The sequence below is a fragment of the Aquarana catesbeiana genome, linkage group LG01, assembly GCF_042186555.1.
Source record: "Aquarana catesbeiana isolate 2022-GZ linkage group LG01, ASM4218655v1, whole genome shotgun sequence".
Lineage (NCBI taxonomy): Eukaryota > Metazoa > Chordata > Amphibia > Anura > Ranidae > Aquarana > Aquarana catesbeiana.
The window spans coordinates 926,438,003-926,454,106 of record NC_133324.1 but is presented as its reverse complement, the minus strand read 5'-3'; the positions used below and the strand labels follow the sequence as shown (position 1 = coordinate 926,454,106).

Sequence of the window (16,104 nt, the reverse complement as noted above, 5' to 3'; positions counted from 1 at the left end):
GGCAGGTCGGCTCTCCTGCGCAAACCGCTATAGGCGTACATCGGTGTTTGCACAGGAGATAGCGGGCGCGTGAGAGCGCCCGCCGCGAGAGCGTGCCCGCGGGTCCTGTGGACTCGATGTCCGCCGAAGACCAGCGATCGCGGTGTCCAAGGACAGAACAGTAAACAAGGCGATTCCCCGTTCTGCCAGATGACATGTCAGAGATCTTCTGTTCCCAGTGATCGGGAACAGCGATCTGTCATGTCCCAGGAAGCCCATCCCCCCCTACAGTTAGAACACACCCAGGGAACACACTTAACCCCTTGATCACCCCCTAGTGTTAATGTTAACTCCTTTCCCTGCCAGTGACATTTATACCTTGATCAGTGCATTTTTATAGCACTGATCAATGTAATATTGTCACTGCTCCCCAGAAAGTGTCATTTGGGGTCAGATTTGTCCGCCGCAATGTCGCAGTCCTGCTAAAAATCGCAGATCGCCGCCATGACCAGTAAAAACAATAAAAATAAAATAAAAGTCCCTACATCTATCCCCTATTTTGTAGGCACGATAACTTTCGCGCAAACCAAATCAATATACGCCTTTATGCGTTTTTTTTTTTTTTTTACCAAAAATATGTAGAATATATGTTGGCGTAAACTGATGAATAAACTTGTTTTATATATATATATATATTTTTTTTTTTTAGGGTGGATTTGATTTAAATCACTAGTAAGAAAAAAGCTCGATTTAAATCATCATTTTTAAAGAGCAAATGTCATCTCTGTCCTGCATTGGCTCCTCCTCTGACCCGCTTGTTGACTCACCGACAGTCCCATTCACTTTAATGGGATGGCTGGTGATGTGGAGGTGACACAACAAGGTGAGGGGCGTGGCGGCAGCAGGTGGGTGGATGCCCGCTAACGGGCGCTGTCATGATGGATCTGAAATGACAGGTGCTCTTTAAATGTAAGGACTCACTTGCTGGTAGTTAGAATCTTTAATATTTGCAAACAAAATGAAGGTTTCCTATTGTAGAATAATAAGCTGTCAGGTTAGTAAAACAGCGATATCAGAACCGATTCAATCATCCAGTTTGTAGTGTACATAGATTTGCAAAACAATGGGAATAAAGGAATATTCCTGAACTTTGTTTTATCTCATGGTTACTGTGAAATTGTGTGAATGCATCAATGCAGTGCATGTTATCTCAGCTTGCAGAGCTTGGATTCATTGAATGAGTTTACCAAAAATTTAAATATTGCAGAATATACAGCCTCATGCTACATAACTGAGCTCCATTTCATGCTGAATAAACTAAATTTATTAATGTATCTTAAATAGAAAACTATCTTTAGATAGATTTTTACTCCAAAAGCATTTTAATAAAATAAAAATTGATTTAAAATTTTAAAAATTCCGATTTAAATTAAAAAAAAAAAATCGGATTTTTTGAAAAAAAAATCATTGATTTATATCCACCCTGGTTTTTTTTTTTTTTGGATATGAGAAAAATAATTTTAAAAAATTGCTCTAAGATAAATAATTAATAATAAAAATTAATTAATAAAAATTGAAATTTAAGAAAAGTTATTCCAAAAACTGTGATCCCTCAGAAGCTGCAATTCTCATGTAGAGACATGTTTATGCACTTTTTAGTTTTTGGGGAGTTTTTGGTTTCTTATTATATTACTCATTAATTGTGTACTATTAGATGTACTCATGAGATCCGTCTGATTTTTGGTCAATAATTTATGGATAGCGCGATTCTAATTTTCCAAACCTTTTTACTTTTTTTGGGATATGTATTATAGCAGAAAGTAAAAAAAATATTGTTTTTTTTTTTTCAAAATTGTCGTTCTTTTTTTGTTTATAGCGCAAAAAATAAAAACCGCAGAGGTGATCAAATACCACCAAAAGAAAGCTCTATTTGTGGGGGAAAAAGAAAAAAAGGACGTCAATTTTGTTTGGGTGCAATGTCACACGACCGCGCAATTGTCAGTTAAAACGACACAGTGCCGTATCGCAAAAAATGGCCTGGTCATAAAGGGGTAAATCTTCTGGAGGTCAAGTGATTAATCATTTACTGGGTATGCTGCTTCTTATCTCCTGGCCTGTGTTCCAGTGTAAGTTGGTGCCCTGATCACTGCCCCAGGTTTCCTGTTTCAGGGTGTCTTCCTTTGTCTTGCAGCATCCAATGGAGCCAGCCTTGAATGTAGAGACTAGAACTGTGTCTGCCTACACTGTGTGTATCAATAGAAACATACAGCCCTGTAACCTAGGGTGGCAAGGCACTCCCCTGCTTCTCCCTTCTCCAAACTAACAGACTGACTTGGAGACGGTGCCGTCCACTGTTAACTCCTTCCTGTGAACACTGGAAATTCAGGGAAGCAGCGCTGAAAGAGCAGCAGAAAGTTGTAAATGGCAAGTGCTGGGGTAAAAATTTTAACAAATACTGGGGAATGTTTATTTTATTCTGCATAATGTTTTAACCAAAACTGGACCCTGCATTTCCTATAACTGGTCTCCTACAGTACACAGAACTGCAATTATTTTAGTAAATATAAACTGATAAATACCTTTTCTCATCAGCAGTATATAGCAGTCTTGTGACTTCTATCAGTGTCTGGTTAAAGCTTGTAGGAGGAGTTTTCATTCTCTTCTGACTGTCCTATGAGGCTGCAGGAGACCCCTGACCCTCTGTCTGGACAGTGCTGATTGGCCCCATGCTGATCACATGCACCCTCCCAAGAAAAAAATAACTCTAGCAATACACACCAAACTGAGCATGTGCAGAGTGTCCCCAATGCTCTGTTCTATCAGATAGAGTGGGGACTGTGGAAGAAGGGGAGGTTCAGAGAAGACAGGATCAAAACGGCTTGTTACACAATGCAGAGGATTAACCCCTTAGTTTCCATAGTGAGTACAACATGCATGCTTTACTGTTTATACAGACTGATTTTACTGTTGTGGGTTTAGTAACACTTTAATATTAAACACTTCAATACCACACCACTGCCGAAAAAACAGCTACAGCACGGCTCTCTAGTTCTGGGGGGGGCGGGGCATCCATGGACGTCCTCCCAGAACACGCCCGGAACGTTCATTGGGCGCGCTTTGTGACCACTGTGTCTTTTGGACACAGCTGATCACAGATCAATTTAAAAGGCCAAACACAGTGGCCCTTTACCATGCGAGCAGCCGTGTCCAATCACAGCTCATCACATGTAAAACAAACTTGCCGGTTATCGGCATTCCTTTCCTCACATAGTGACAGCGCATGAGGAAAGGAGAGCCGACAACTGGCAAGGCTGACAGAGCACATTTACACTGATTATCAGTGCCCTTATTATCAGTGAGGCCCCATCAGTGCCCACCTATCAGTGCCAACCTATCAGTACCCAGTTCCAATCAGTGCCCATCAGTTCCAATCAGTGCCCACCTATCAGTGCCGCCTGTCAGTGCCGCCTGTCAGTGCCGCCTGTCAGTGCCGCCTGTCAGTGCCCATTAGTTCCAATCAGTGCCCACCTATCAGTGCCAATCAGTGCCAATCAGTGCCCACCTATCAGTGCCCAGTTCCAATCAGTGCCTATCAGTGCCCATCAGTGCCCACCTATCATTGCCCATCAGTTCCAAACAGTGCCCACCTATCAGTGCCGCCTATCAGTGCCACCTATCAGTGCCCATCAGTTCCAATCAGTGCCCACCTATCAGTGCCCATCTGTTCCAATCAGTGCCCACCTATCATTGCCCATCAGTTCCAATCAGTGCCCACCTATCAGTGCCAATCAGTGCCCACCTATTAGTACCCAGTTCCAATCAGTGTCCACCTATCAGTGCCCATCAGTTCCAATCAGTGCCCATCAGTTCCAATCAGTGCCCAACTATCAGTGCCACCTATCAGTGCCCATCAGTTCCAATCAGTGCCCACCTATCAGTGCCCATCAGTTCCAATCAGTGCCCATCAGTTCCAATCAGTGCCCACCTATCAGTGCCCTTATTATCAGTGAGGCCCCATCAGTGCCCACCTATCAGTGCCAATCAGTGCCCACCTATCAGTGCCAATCAGTGCCCACCTATCAGTGCCAATCAGTGCCAACCTATCAGTGCCCAGTTCCAATCAGTGCCCATCAGTTCCAATCAGTGCCCACCTATCAGTGCCGCCTGTCAGTGCCGCCTGTCAGTGCCGCCTGTCAGTGCCCATCAGTTCCAATCAGTGCCCACCTATCAGTGCCAATCAGTGCCCACCTATCAGTGCCCAGTTCCAATCAGTGCCTATCATTGCCCATCAGTTCCAAACAGTGCCCACCTATCAGTGCCGCCTATCAGTGCCACCTATCAGTGCCCATCTGTTCCAATCAGTGCCCACCTATCATTGCCCATCAGTTCCAATCAGTGCCCACCTATCAGTGCCAATCAGTGCCCACCTATTAGTACCCAGTTCCAATCAGTGTCCAATTATCAGTGCCCATCAGTTCCAATCAGTGCCCACCTATCAGTGCCACCTATCAGTGCCCATCAGTTCCAATCAGTGCCCACCTATCAGTGCCCATCAGTTCCAATCAGTGCTCATCAGTTCCAATCAGTGCCCACCTATCATTGCCCATCAGTTCCAATCAGTGCCCACCTATCAGTGCCCACCAGTTCCAATCAGTGCCCACCTATCAGTGCCCATCAGTTCCAATCAGTGCCCACCAGTTTCAATCAGTGCCCATCAGTTCCAATCAGTGCCCACCTATCAGTGCCCACCTATCAGTGCCCATCAGTTCCAATCAGGGCCCACCTATCAGTGCCCATCAGTGCCCATCTGTTCCAATCAGTGTCCACCTATCATTGCCCATCAGTTCCAATCAGTGCCCACCTATCAGTGCCCATCAGTTCCAATCAGTGGCCACTTATTAGTGCCAATCAGTGCCCACCTATCAGTGCACATCAGTTCCAATCAGTGCCCACCTAACAGTGCCCATCAGTTCCAATCAGTGCCCACCTATCAGTGCACATCAGTTCCAATCAGTGCCCACCTAACAGTGCCCATCAGTTCCAATCGGTGTCCACCTATCAGTGCCCATCAGTTCCAATCAGTGCCCACCTATCAGTGCCCATCAGTTTCAATCATTGCCCATCAGTTCCAAACAGTTCCCACCTATCAGTGCCCATCAGTGCCCACCTATCAGTGCCGCCTATCATTGCCACCTATCAGTGCCCATCAGTTCCAATCAGTGCCCACCTATCAGTGCCCATCAGTTCCAATCAGTGCCTACCTATCATTGCCTATCAGTGCCCACCTATCAGTGCCCACCAGTTCCAATCAGTGCCCACCAGTTCCAATCAGTGCCCACCTATCAGTGCCCATCAGTTCCAAACAGTGCCCACCTATCAGTGCCCACCTATCAGTGCCACCTATCAGTGCTCATCAGTTCCAATCAGTGCCCACCTATCAGTGCCCATCAGTTCCAATCCATGCCCATCTGTTCCAATCAGTGCCCATCAGTTCCAATCAGTGCCCACCTATCAGTGCCAATCAGTGCCCACCTATCAGTACCCAGTTCCAATCAGTGCCCACCTATCAGTGCCAATCAGTGCCCACCTATCAGTGCCCAGTTCCAATCAGTGCCCACCTATCAGTGCCCATCAGTTCCAATCAGTGCCCACCTATCAGTTCCAATCAGTGCCCATCAGTTCCAAACAGTGCCCACCTATCAGTGCCCACCTATCAGTGCCGCCTATCAGTGCCCATCAGTTCCAATCAGTGCCCACCTATCAGTGCCCATCAGTTCCAATCAGTGCCCATCAGTTCCAATCAGTGCCCACCTATCAGTGCCCATCAGTTCCAATCAGTGCACTGATCAGAAATACTGCTTTAGGCCAGGTTCACACCACACGTGGTGGGACTGCGCTAGTTGGCAATTCCAGTGCACTCCCACTGTATGGACAAGGCAAAATGACTTGTGTACTATGTGCCCAGTTCACACCACAGCGGCAGCACGGTGTGAGGCAATCCACCGCCTGGCATGTCTGTGTGACATCTCACTGGGTGTTCGGTGCGCCCCCCTGTGCCTTTAAGGTGTGGTGGGCGCCCTCCAGGCTCACCTGCCCTCTGCCTATCCATTATAATGAATGTGCTCCTACTGCAGAGGCTCTCAGAATTTAGTGTTAGGACTACAGAGAATACTGAGGGGGGGGCATGAAGTGGCTCTGCAGCATATCCATGTATTTGCAAATGTGTGCAAACCAAACCCCTGTTTTTAATGTGAACTGTTAGACAGGATAATCCGGTGAGTTGCAGGCTGGTCGGTAGGTTTATTTATTTATTTATTTATTTCAGGTACTTATATAGCGCCGTCAATTTACGCAGCACTTTACATATATATATATATTATACATTCACATCAGTCCCTATACCCTCAAGGAGCTTACAATCTAAGGTCCCTAACTCACATTCATACCTATACTAGGGCCAATTTAGACAGGATCCAATTAACCTACCAGCATGTCTTTGGAGTGTGGGAGAAAACCGGAGTACCCGGAGGAAACCCACGCAGACACAGGGAGAACATGCAAACTCCAGGCAGGTAGTGTCGTGGTCGGGATTCGAACCAGCGACCCTTCTTACTGCTAGGCGAGAGTGCTATCCACTGCACCACTGTGCCGCCCCTTGAGTTTGGTTTTGTTTTGCATGCATCGCCCTTCCATGAGGTCCTTGATGCAAAGGCCAGTTATAGGTGGGGGGCAGTGGCAATTTGTTTGTGACATCTCAATAAAGTTTGTTTAGCAAAAAAAAAAAGGAAACAGTGCAATGCGCTGGTCTCAACGTCACTGCTCCGTACACCAGCCGCTGCATTACTATGCACTGACCTGTGTAGCAGTGGCGGCACGTCCATTAGGGGCGCAGCCCCCCAATTCTATGCGCCCGGCCCCTAATCTACATGCAGGGCGCCAGGAGCATGGAGTTCAATGGGGTTTTTTGGTTTTTGAAGCACATGATTAGAGCCTGAGGCTCTAATTGGCTTAAAAAAGGGTGGGTTCGAGGCGCAGAGCATTGCGCCCTGAGCCCACCCAGTTGTGTGAGGATAGCGAATTAATATTCACTGTTGTCTTCCTGATGATTCTCCTCCCGGTCAATTAGGAAGCGGGTCCTGAGACCCGATTGGCCAGGGAGTCTTAGGACTCTTCCTTCCCCCTGCCTCCTAAATGTAAGGACTCTGATCGCCACCTTCCCATCTGCCTCCCATGGGAGGGGGGGGGATGAGAAGGGTCGATCGCTGCATTCCCTTCCACCTCCTCCCATGCTGGGGGGGTGAGGAGGGTCGATCGAGGAGGGGTGAGGAGGGTCGATCCTGTCCGTCACACGCGGGGGTGGGTGAGGTAGAGTGCCACCTTAGCGTCCGCCTCCCACCGGGTGGGGGGGGGTGAGGAGGGTCGATCGCCACATTCCTATCCGTCACCCGCGGGGGGTGGGGGGGTAGATTGCCGCTTTCCCGTCCTTTTTCCCCTGGGGGAGGGGGGGCTAGTTTGCTGCCCCCCAGCCCCCCCCCCCAAAGTATTGAGCACAGTCCACCACTGCTGTTAGGCTGATCTGTAAAAAAATGACAACCAAAAAGGTTGTGAGAATAGAAGAGAACGCACCGTATTTTTATTCTCTTAACAGACAAACGAAACAAAAGCAAATATAAACATATTTGTAAAGTAAATACAATATATCAATATGTTCTCTCTGCTCCCAGGATATACACAGAGCTCTCTGCCACCCACCCCTCCGATTCCTCACTGATCCTGGATACACCGTCTCTCTTTTTTTGCAGGCTGAGGGGTGTATGTAACCACTTCAATACCGGGCACTTTTACCCCCTTCTGCTCAGGCCAATTTTCTGAATTTTAGCGCTGTCGCACTTTGAATGACAATTGCGCAGTCATGCAACACTGTACCAAAATGACATTTGTATAATTTTTGACATTTGTTCTAAAATTTTGTAAATCAGTAATTTTTCTCCTTCACTGACGGGCACTGATGAGTCGGCACTGATGGGGCAGCACTGACGGACACCGATGAAGCGGCACTGACAGATAGTAATGAGGCAGCACTGACGGACACCGTTGAGGCAGCACGGACGGCGCGCGCTGGCTGTGATCACGTCTGGTTAGGATATCACAACCACTTTTCCGCCGTCATTCTGCTATATGGCGGGCGGCAAGTGGTTAATGTCATGTGACGGTGGCACTAATATGCAGCACTGATGAGGCGTGGACTCTGTCTGTAGTTTTTTTATTTTATTATTTTTTTACAATTTCATTTTTTACATTTTTCTTAATAATATTTCTTACAATTTATATATATTTCTTTTTTTATTTTACAATGTTTTCTTATATTTTGGGGGGGAGTGGACAGTGTCAGTGTTTTATTTTTTTTATTTTATTTGTTATTTTTACAATTTTACTTTTAAATATTCATGTATTACAATTTTTCCTTTTTTTTTAAATCAACCCTGTTGGGGGGCCTTTGGTGAGGGATCAGGGGTCTAAACAGATACTCCCCCACCCCCCACTGCCACACCGATCGTTCCTGACTGTCCAAGTATTGGATTAGGCAAGTACTCGTGCAAATGCTCGGTATCGGTGCAATCCTAGTGAAAATGAATACTGAAAATCCCATTGCAAAGTGTCCATGCATGGAAGTGTCATGCGATGTACAACACAAATGTGGGAAACGATCAGAATTCCTCTGTGGACTGTGGAGCTCCACCACCAATATTACGCCGCTGTCACAATGCGCAAAAAAAAAAAAGAAAAGAAAAAAGAAGCTTGTCACCCAACAGAAGCTCACGATCCTTTTTAGTGGTGGTAGAGCAGCACTGTGTTTTTAGATGCCATTGAAATGAATGGTATCTGAAATACACGCTGTGCTGATTTGTCATTTTAGCAGAGCCTTTTGAAATCAGGTGTGACTGCAGCCTGGAAGTAATTACTTATTCCTATTCTAAGATCATAAAATGCCATCTAGTGGCAATAATGCTGTATTATCCTGATTGCAGATATCCTAATGCAGTCATAGATGATGGAGAATGAAATAATCACCGATGGTGAGAGCCCCGCACCCACATTCACAGGGGATGGAGGAGCCCACACTGCATGATGCAGTGAGAAACTTTAACAAAACACCCACCTAATCTCAGCCAGGCACACATGCACACAGATCCCCTCCTCTAGCCAGGCGCGTGTGCGCACATCTCCCAGCCAGGCGTGTGTGCGCGCAGATCCCCTCCTCCAGCCAGGCGCGTGTGTGCGCAGATCCCCTCCTCCAGCCAGGCGTGTGTGCGCATCTCCCAGCCAGGCGCGTGTGCGCGCAGATCCCCTTTTCCAGCCAGGCGCGTGTGTGCGCATCTCCCAGCCAGGCGCGTGTGCGCGCAGATCCCCTTTTCCAGCCAGGCGCGTGTGCGCACAGATCCCCTCCTCCAGCCAGGCGCGTGTGCGCACATCTCCCAGCCAGGCGTGTGTTCGCGCAGATCCCCTCCTCCTGCCAGGTGCGTGTGCGCAGATCCCCTCCTCCAGCCAGGCGTGTGTGCGCATCTCCCAGCCAGGCGCATGTGCGCGCAGATCCCCTCCTCCAGCCAGGCGTGTGTGCGCGCAGATCCCCTCCTCCTGCCAGGTGCGTGTGTGCGCAGATCCCCTCCTCCAGCCAGGCGCGTGTGTGCGCATCTCCCAGCCAGGCGCGTGTGTGCGCAGATCCCCTTTTCCAGCCAGGCGCGTGTGTGCGCATCTCCCAGCCAGGCGCGTGTGCGCACAGATCCCCTCCTCCAGCCAGGCGCGTGTGCGCACATCTCCCAGCCAGGCGTGTGTTCGCGCAGATCCCCTCCTCCTGCCAGGTGCGTGTGCGCAGATCCCCTCCTCCAGCCAGGCGCGTGTGTGCGCATCTCCCAGCCAGGCGCATGTGCGCGCAGATCCCCTTTTCCAGCCAGGCGCGTGTGTGCGCATCTCCCAGCCAGGCGTGTGTGCGCGCAGATCCCCTCCTCCTGCCAGGTGCGTGTGCGCACATCTCCCAGCCAGGCGCGTGTGCGTGCAGATCCCCTCCTCCAGCCAGGCGCGTGTGTGCTCAGATCCCCTCCTCCAGCCAGGCGTGTGTGCGCATCTCCCAGCCAGGCGCGTGTGCGCGCAGATCCCCTCCTCCAGCCAGGCGTGTGTGCGCGCAGATCCCCTCCTCCTGCCAGGTGCGTGTGTGCGCAGATCCCCTCCTCCAGCCAGGCGCGTGTGTGCGCATCTCCCAGCCAGGCGCGTGTGTGCGCAGATCCCCTTTTCCAGCCAGGCGCGTGTGTGCGCATCTCCCAGCCAGGCGTGTGTGCGCGCAGATCCCCTCCTCCTGCCAGGTGCGTGTGCGCACATCTCCCAGCCAGGCGCGTGTGCGTGCAGATCCCCTCCTCCAGCCAGGCGCGTGTGTGCTCAGATCCCCTCCTCCAGCCAGGCGTGTGTGCGCATCTCCCAGCCAGGCGCGTGTGCGCGCAGATCCCCTCCTGCAGCCAGGCGTGTGTGCGCGCAGATCCCCTCCTCCTGCCAGGTGCGTGTGTGCGCAGATCCCCTCCTCCAGCCAGGCACGTGTGTGCGCATCTCCCAGCCAGGCGCGTGTGTGCGCAGATCCCCTTTTCCAGCCAGGCGCGTGTGTGCGCATCTCCCAGCCAGGCGTGTGTGCGCGCAGATATCCTCCTCCTGCCAGGTGCGTGTGCGCACATCTCCCAGCCAGGCGCGTGTGCGTGCAGATCCCCTCCTCCAGCCAGGCGCATGTGCGCACATCTCCCAGCCAGGCGTGTGTGCGCGCAGATCCCCTCCTCCTGCCAGGTGCGTGTGCGCGCAGATCCCCTCCTCCAGCCAGGCGCGAGTGTGCGCAGATCCCCTCCTCCAGCCAGGCGCGTGTGCGCGCAGATCCCCTTTTCCAGCCAGGCGCGTGTGTGCGCATCTCCCAGCCAGGCGTGTGTGCGCGCAGATCCCCTCCTCCTGCCAGGTGCGTGTGCGCACATCTCCCAGCCAGGCGCGTGTGCGTGCAGATCCCCTCCTCCAGCCAGGCGCGTGTGTGCTCAGATCCCCTCCTCCAGCCAGGCGTGTGTGCGCATCTCCCAGCCAGGCGCGTGTGCGCGCAGATCCCCTCCTCCAGCCAGGCGCGTGTGCGCACATCTACCAGCCAGGCGTGTGTGCGCGCAGATATCCTCCTCCTGCCAGGTGCGTGTGCGCAGATCCCCTCCTCCAGCCAGGCGCGTGTGTGCGCATCTCCCAGCCAGGCGCATGTGCGCGCAGATCCCCTTTTCCAGCCAGGCGCGTGTGTGCGCATCTCCCAGCCAGGCGTGTGTGCGCGCAGATCCCCTCCTCCTGCCAGGTGCGTGTGCGCACATCTCCCAGCCAGGCGCGTGTGCGTGCAGATCCCCTCCTCCAGCCAGGCGCGTGTGTGCTCAGATCCCCTCCTCCAGCCAGGCGTGTGTGCGCATCTCCCAGCCAGGCGCGTGTGCGCGCAGATCCCCTCCTCCAGCCAGGCGTGTGTGCGCGCAGATCCCCTCCTCCTGCCAGGTGCGTGTGTGCGCAGATCCCCTCCTCCAGCCAGGCGCGTGTGTGCGCATCTCCCAGCCAGGCGCGTGTGTGCGCAGATCCCCTTTTCCAGCCAGGCGCGTGTGTGCGCATCTCCCAGCCAGGCGTGTGTGCGCGCAGATCCCCTCCTCCAGCCAGGCGTGTGTGCGCATCTCCCAGCCAGGCGCGTGTGCGCGCAGATCCCCTCCTGCAGCCAGGCGTGTGTGCGCGCAGATCCCCTCCTCCTGCCAGGTGCGTGTGTGCGCAGATCCCCTCCTCCAGCCAGGCACGTGTGTGCGCATCTCCCAGCCAGGCGCGTGTGTGCGCAGATCCCCTTTTCCAGCCAGGCGCGTGTGTGCGCATCTCCCAGCCAGGCGTGTGTGCGCGCAGATATCCTCCTCCTGCCAGGTGCGTGTGCGCACATCTCCCAGCCAGGCGCGTGTGCGTGCAGATCCCCTCCTCCAGCCAGGCGCATGTGCGCACATCTCCCAGCCAGGCGTGTGTGCGCGCAGATCCCCTCCTCCTGCCAGGTGCGTGTGCGCGCAGATCCCCTCCTCCAGCCAGGCGCGAGTGTGCGCAGATCCCCTCCTCCAGCCAGGCGCGTGTGCGCGCAGATCCCCTTTTCCAGCCAGGCGCGTGTGTGCGCATCTCCCAGCCAGGCGTGTGTGCGCGCAGATCCCCTCCTCCTGCCAGGTGCGTGTGCGCACATCTCCCAGCCAGGCGCGTGTGCGTGCAGATCCCCTCCTCCAGCCAGGCGCGTGTGTGCTCAGATCCCCTCCTCCAGCCAGGCGTGTGTGCGCATCTCCCAGCCAGGCGCGTGTGCGCGCAGATCCCCTCCTGCAGCCAGGCGTGTGTGCGCGCAGATCCCCTCCTCCTGCCAGGTGCGTGTGTGCGCAGATCCCCTCCTCCAGCCAGGCACGTGTGTGCGCATCTCCCAGCCAGGCGCGTGTGTGCGCAGATCCCCTTTTCCAGCCAGGCGCGTGTGTGCGCATCTCCCAGCCAGGCGTGTGTGCGCGCAGATATCCTCCTCCTGCCAGGTGCGTGTGCGCACATCTCCCAGCCAGGCGCGTGTGCGTGCAGATCCCCTCCTCCAGCCAGGCGCATGTGCGCACATCTCCCAGCCAGGCGTGTGTGCGCGCAGATCCCCTCCTCCTGCCAGGTGCGTGTGCGCGCAGATCCCCTCCTCCAGCCAGGCGCGAGTGTGCGCAGATCCCCTCCTCCAGCCAGGCGCGTGTGCGCGCAGATCCCCTTTTCCAGCCAGGCGCGTGTGTGCGCATCTCCCAGCCAGGCGTGTGTGCGCGCAGATCCCCTCCTCCTGCCAGGTGCGTGTGCGCACATCTCCCAGCCAGGCGCGTGTGCGTGCAGATCCCCTCCTCCAGCCAGGCGCGTGTGTGCTCAGATCCCCTCCTCCAGCCAGGCGTGTGTGCGCATCTCCCAGCCAGGCGCGTGTGCGCGCAGATCCCCTCCTCCAGCCAGGCGCGTGTGCGCACATCTACCAGCCAGGCGTGTGTGCGCGCAGATATCCTCCTCCTGCCAGGTGCGTGTGCGCAGATCCCCTCCTCCAGCCAGGCGCGTGTGTGCGCATCTCCCAGCCAGGCGCATGTGCGCGCAGATCCCCTTTTCCAGCCAGGCGCGTGTGTGCGCATCTCCCAGCCAGGCGTGTGTGCGCGCAGATCCCCTCCTCCTGCCAGGTGCGTGTGCGCACATCTCCCAGCCAGGCGCGTGTGCGCGCAGATCCCCTCCTCCTGCCAGGTGCGTGTGCGCACATCTCCCAGCCAGGCGCGTGTGCGTGCAGATCCCCTCCTCCAGCCAGGCGCGTGTGTGCTCAGATCCCCTCCTCCAGCCAGGCGTGTGTGCGCATCTCCCAGCCAGGCGCGTGTGCGCGCAGATCCCCTCCTGCAGCCAGGCGTGTGTGCGCGCAGATCCCCTCCTCCTGCCAGGTGCGTGTGTGCGCAGATCCCCTCCTCCAGCCAGGCACGTGTGTGCGCATCTCCCAGCCAGGCGCGTGTGTGCGCAGATCCCCTTTTCCAGCCAGGCGCGTGTGTGCGCATCTCCCAGCCAGGCGTGTGTGCGCGCAGATATCCTCCTCCTGCCAGGTGCGTGTGCGCACATCTCCCAGCCAGGCGCGTGTGCGTGCAGATCCCCTCCTCCAGCCAGGCGCATGTGCGCACATCTCCCAGCCAGGCGTGTGTGCGCGCAGATCCCCTCCTCCTGCCAGGTGCGTGTGCGCGCAGATCCCCTCCTCCAGCCAGGCGCGAGTGTGCGCAGATCCCCTCCTCCAGCCAGGCGCGTGTGCGCGCAGATCCCCTTTTCCAGCCAGGCGCGTGTGTGCGCATCTCCCAGCCAGGCGTGTGTGCGCGCAGATCCCCTCCTCCTGCCAGGTGCGTGTGCGCACATCTCCCAGCCAGGCGCGTGTGTGTGCAGATCCCCTCCTCCAGCCAGGCGCGTGTGTGCTCAGATCCCCTCCTCCAGCCAGGCGTGTGTGCGCATCTCCCAGCCAGGCGCGTGTGCGCGCAGATCCCCTCCTCCAGCCAGGCGCGTGTGCGCACATCTACCAGCCAGGCGTGTGTGCGCGCAGATCCCCTCCTCCTGCCAGGTGCGTGTGCGCGCAGATCCCCTCCTCCAGCCAGGCGCGTGTGTGCGCAGATCCCCTCCTCCAGCCAGGCGCGTGTGTGCGCATCTCCCAGCCAGGCGCGTGTGCGCGCAGATCCCCTTTTCCAGCCAGGCGCGTGTGTGCGCATCTCCCAACCAGGCGTGTGTGCGCGCAGATCCCCTCCTCCTGCCAGGTGCGTGTGCGCACATCTCCCAGCCAGGCGCGTGTGCGTGCAGATCCCCTCCTCCAGCCAGGCGCATGTGCGCACATCTCCCAGCCAGGCGTGTGTGCGCGCAGATCCCCTCCTCCTGCCAGGTGCGTGTGCGCACAGATCCCCTCCTCCAGCCAGGCGCGTGTGTGCGCAGATCCCCTCCTCCAACCAGGCGCGTGTGTGCGCATCTCCCAGCCAGGCGCGTGTGCGCGCAGATCCCCTTTTCCAGCCAGGCGCGTGTGTGCGCATCTCCCAGCCAGGCGTGTGTGCGCGCAGATCCCCTCCTCCTGCCAGGTGCGTGTGCGCACATCTCCCAGCCAGGCGCGTGCAGATCCCCTCCTCCAGCCAGGCGCATGTGCGCACATCTCCCAGCCAGGCGTGTGTGCGCGCAGATCCCCTCCTCCTGCCAGGTGCGTGTGCGCGAAGATCCCCTCCTCCAGCCAGGCGCGTGTGTGCGCAGATCCCCTCCTCCAGCCAGGCGCATGTGCGCACATCTCCCAGCCAGGCGCGTGTGCGCGCAGATCCCCTTTTCCAGCCAGGCGCGTGTGTGCGCATCTCCCAGCCAGGCGTGTGTGCGTGCAGATCCCCTCCTCCTGCCAGGTGCGTGTGCGCACATCTCCCAGCCAGGCGCGTGTGCGCGCAGATCCCCTCCTCCAGCCAGGCGCGTGTGTGCGCAGATCCCCTCCTCCAGCCAAGCGCGTGTGCGCACATCTCCCAGCCAGGCGTGTGTGCGCGCAGATCCCCTTTTCCAGCCAGGCACGTGTGCGCACAGATCCCCTCCTCCTGCCAGGCGCGTGTGCGCACATCTCCCAGCCAGGCGTGTGTGCGCGCAGATCCCCTCCTCCTGCCAGGTGCGTGTGCGCGCAGATCCCCTCCTCCAGCCAGGCGCATGTGCGCACATCTCCCAGCCAGGCGCGTGTGCGCGCAGATCCCCTTTTCCAGCCAGGCGCGTGTGTGCGCATCTCCCAGCCAGGCGTGTGTGCGTGCAGATCCCCTCCTCCTGCCAGGTGCGTGTGCGCACATCTCCCAGCCAGGCGCGTGTGTGCGCAGATCCCCTCCTCCAGCCAAGCGCGTGTGCGCACATCTCCCAGCCAGGCGTGTGTGCGCGCAGATCCCCTTTTCCAGCCAGGCACGTGTGCGCACAGATCCCCTCCTCCAGCCAGGCGCATGTGCACACAAAGCCCTTCCCCCAGGCGCATATGCACGCAGATCCCTCCTTCAGCCAGGCGCGTGTGCGCACAGAGCCCCTCCCCCAGCCAGGTGTGCTTGTGTGTGTACAAGACCCTTCCTCCCAGCCAGGCACATGTGTGTGCAGAGCTCCTCCCCCATACCTTTGCTCCTCCTCCCACCAGAGTCCCTCCCCCACACCTCTGCCCCCTCCAGGCAGCCCAGTATAGGGGGGCACTAGGACCGGCTCACCTTGCTCGGTGTGTCCCCGGATCCTGGCAGTGAAGTAGAGAAGTACGGCCAGGAGAAGAGCCGCTACAATGTACAGCACCGGGTCCATTGTGACACGTCACAGCTCCAGGCCCCGCCCCCACAACCGGCACACCGGGCTCAGGCCGGCTGGAACGTACCACCTGCCACAGGGGAGAGGCCGGGGAAAACTCGAGGCCATGTCATTCATTCCCCCGCCCTCTTCTACGTTTGTTTTACACACATACTACAGAATAAATCGTGTGTCATATATGATACGCTTCAGGTGATGTTTTAAGTTGAAAAACGTAAAATAATTTCAATGATTCCCCCCTCTCCTCCATGCGTTGGATTTGACCGACTT

The 16,104-nt window shown here is 55.6% G+C and overlaps 1 protein-coding gene across 1 annotated transcript in view; it reads right to left on the bottom strand.

Annotated features, from left to right (window-relative positions):
• DDRGK1 (DDRGK domain containing 1) overlaps positions 1 to 15,902 on the bottom strand; it is a 130,858-nt gene extending 114,956 nt beyond the window's left edge. Inside the window, exon 1 of the mRNA XM_073611035.1 lies at positions 15,744 to 15,902. Coding sequence (XP_073467136.1) covers positions 15,744 to 15,831 — 88 coding nt within the window. The 5' untranslated portion in view covers positions 15,832 to 15,902. The remainder of the gene's footprint in view (positions 1 to 15,743) is intronic.
• Between the last annotated feature and the right edge of the window lie 202 nt (positions 15,903 to 16,104).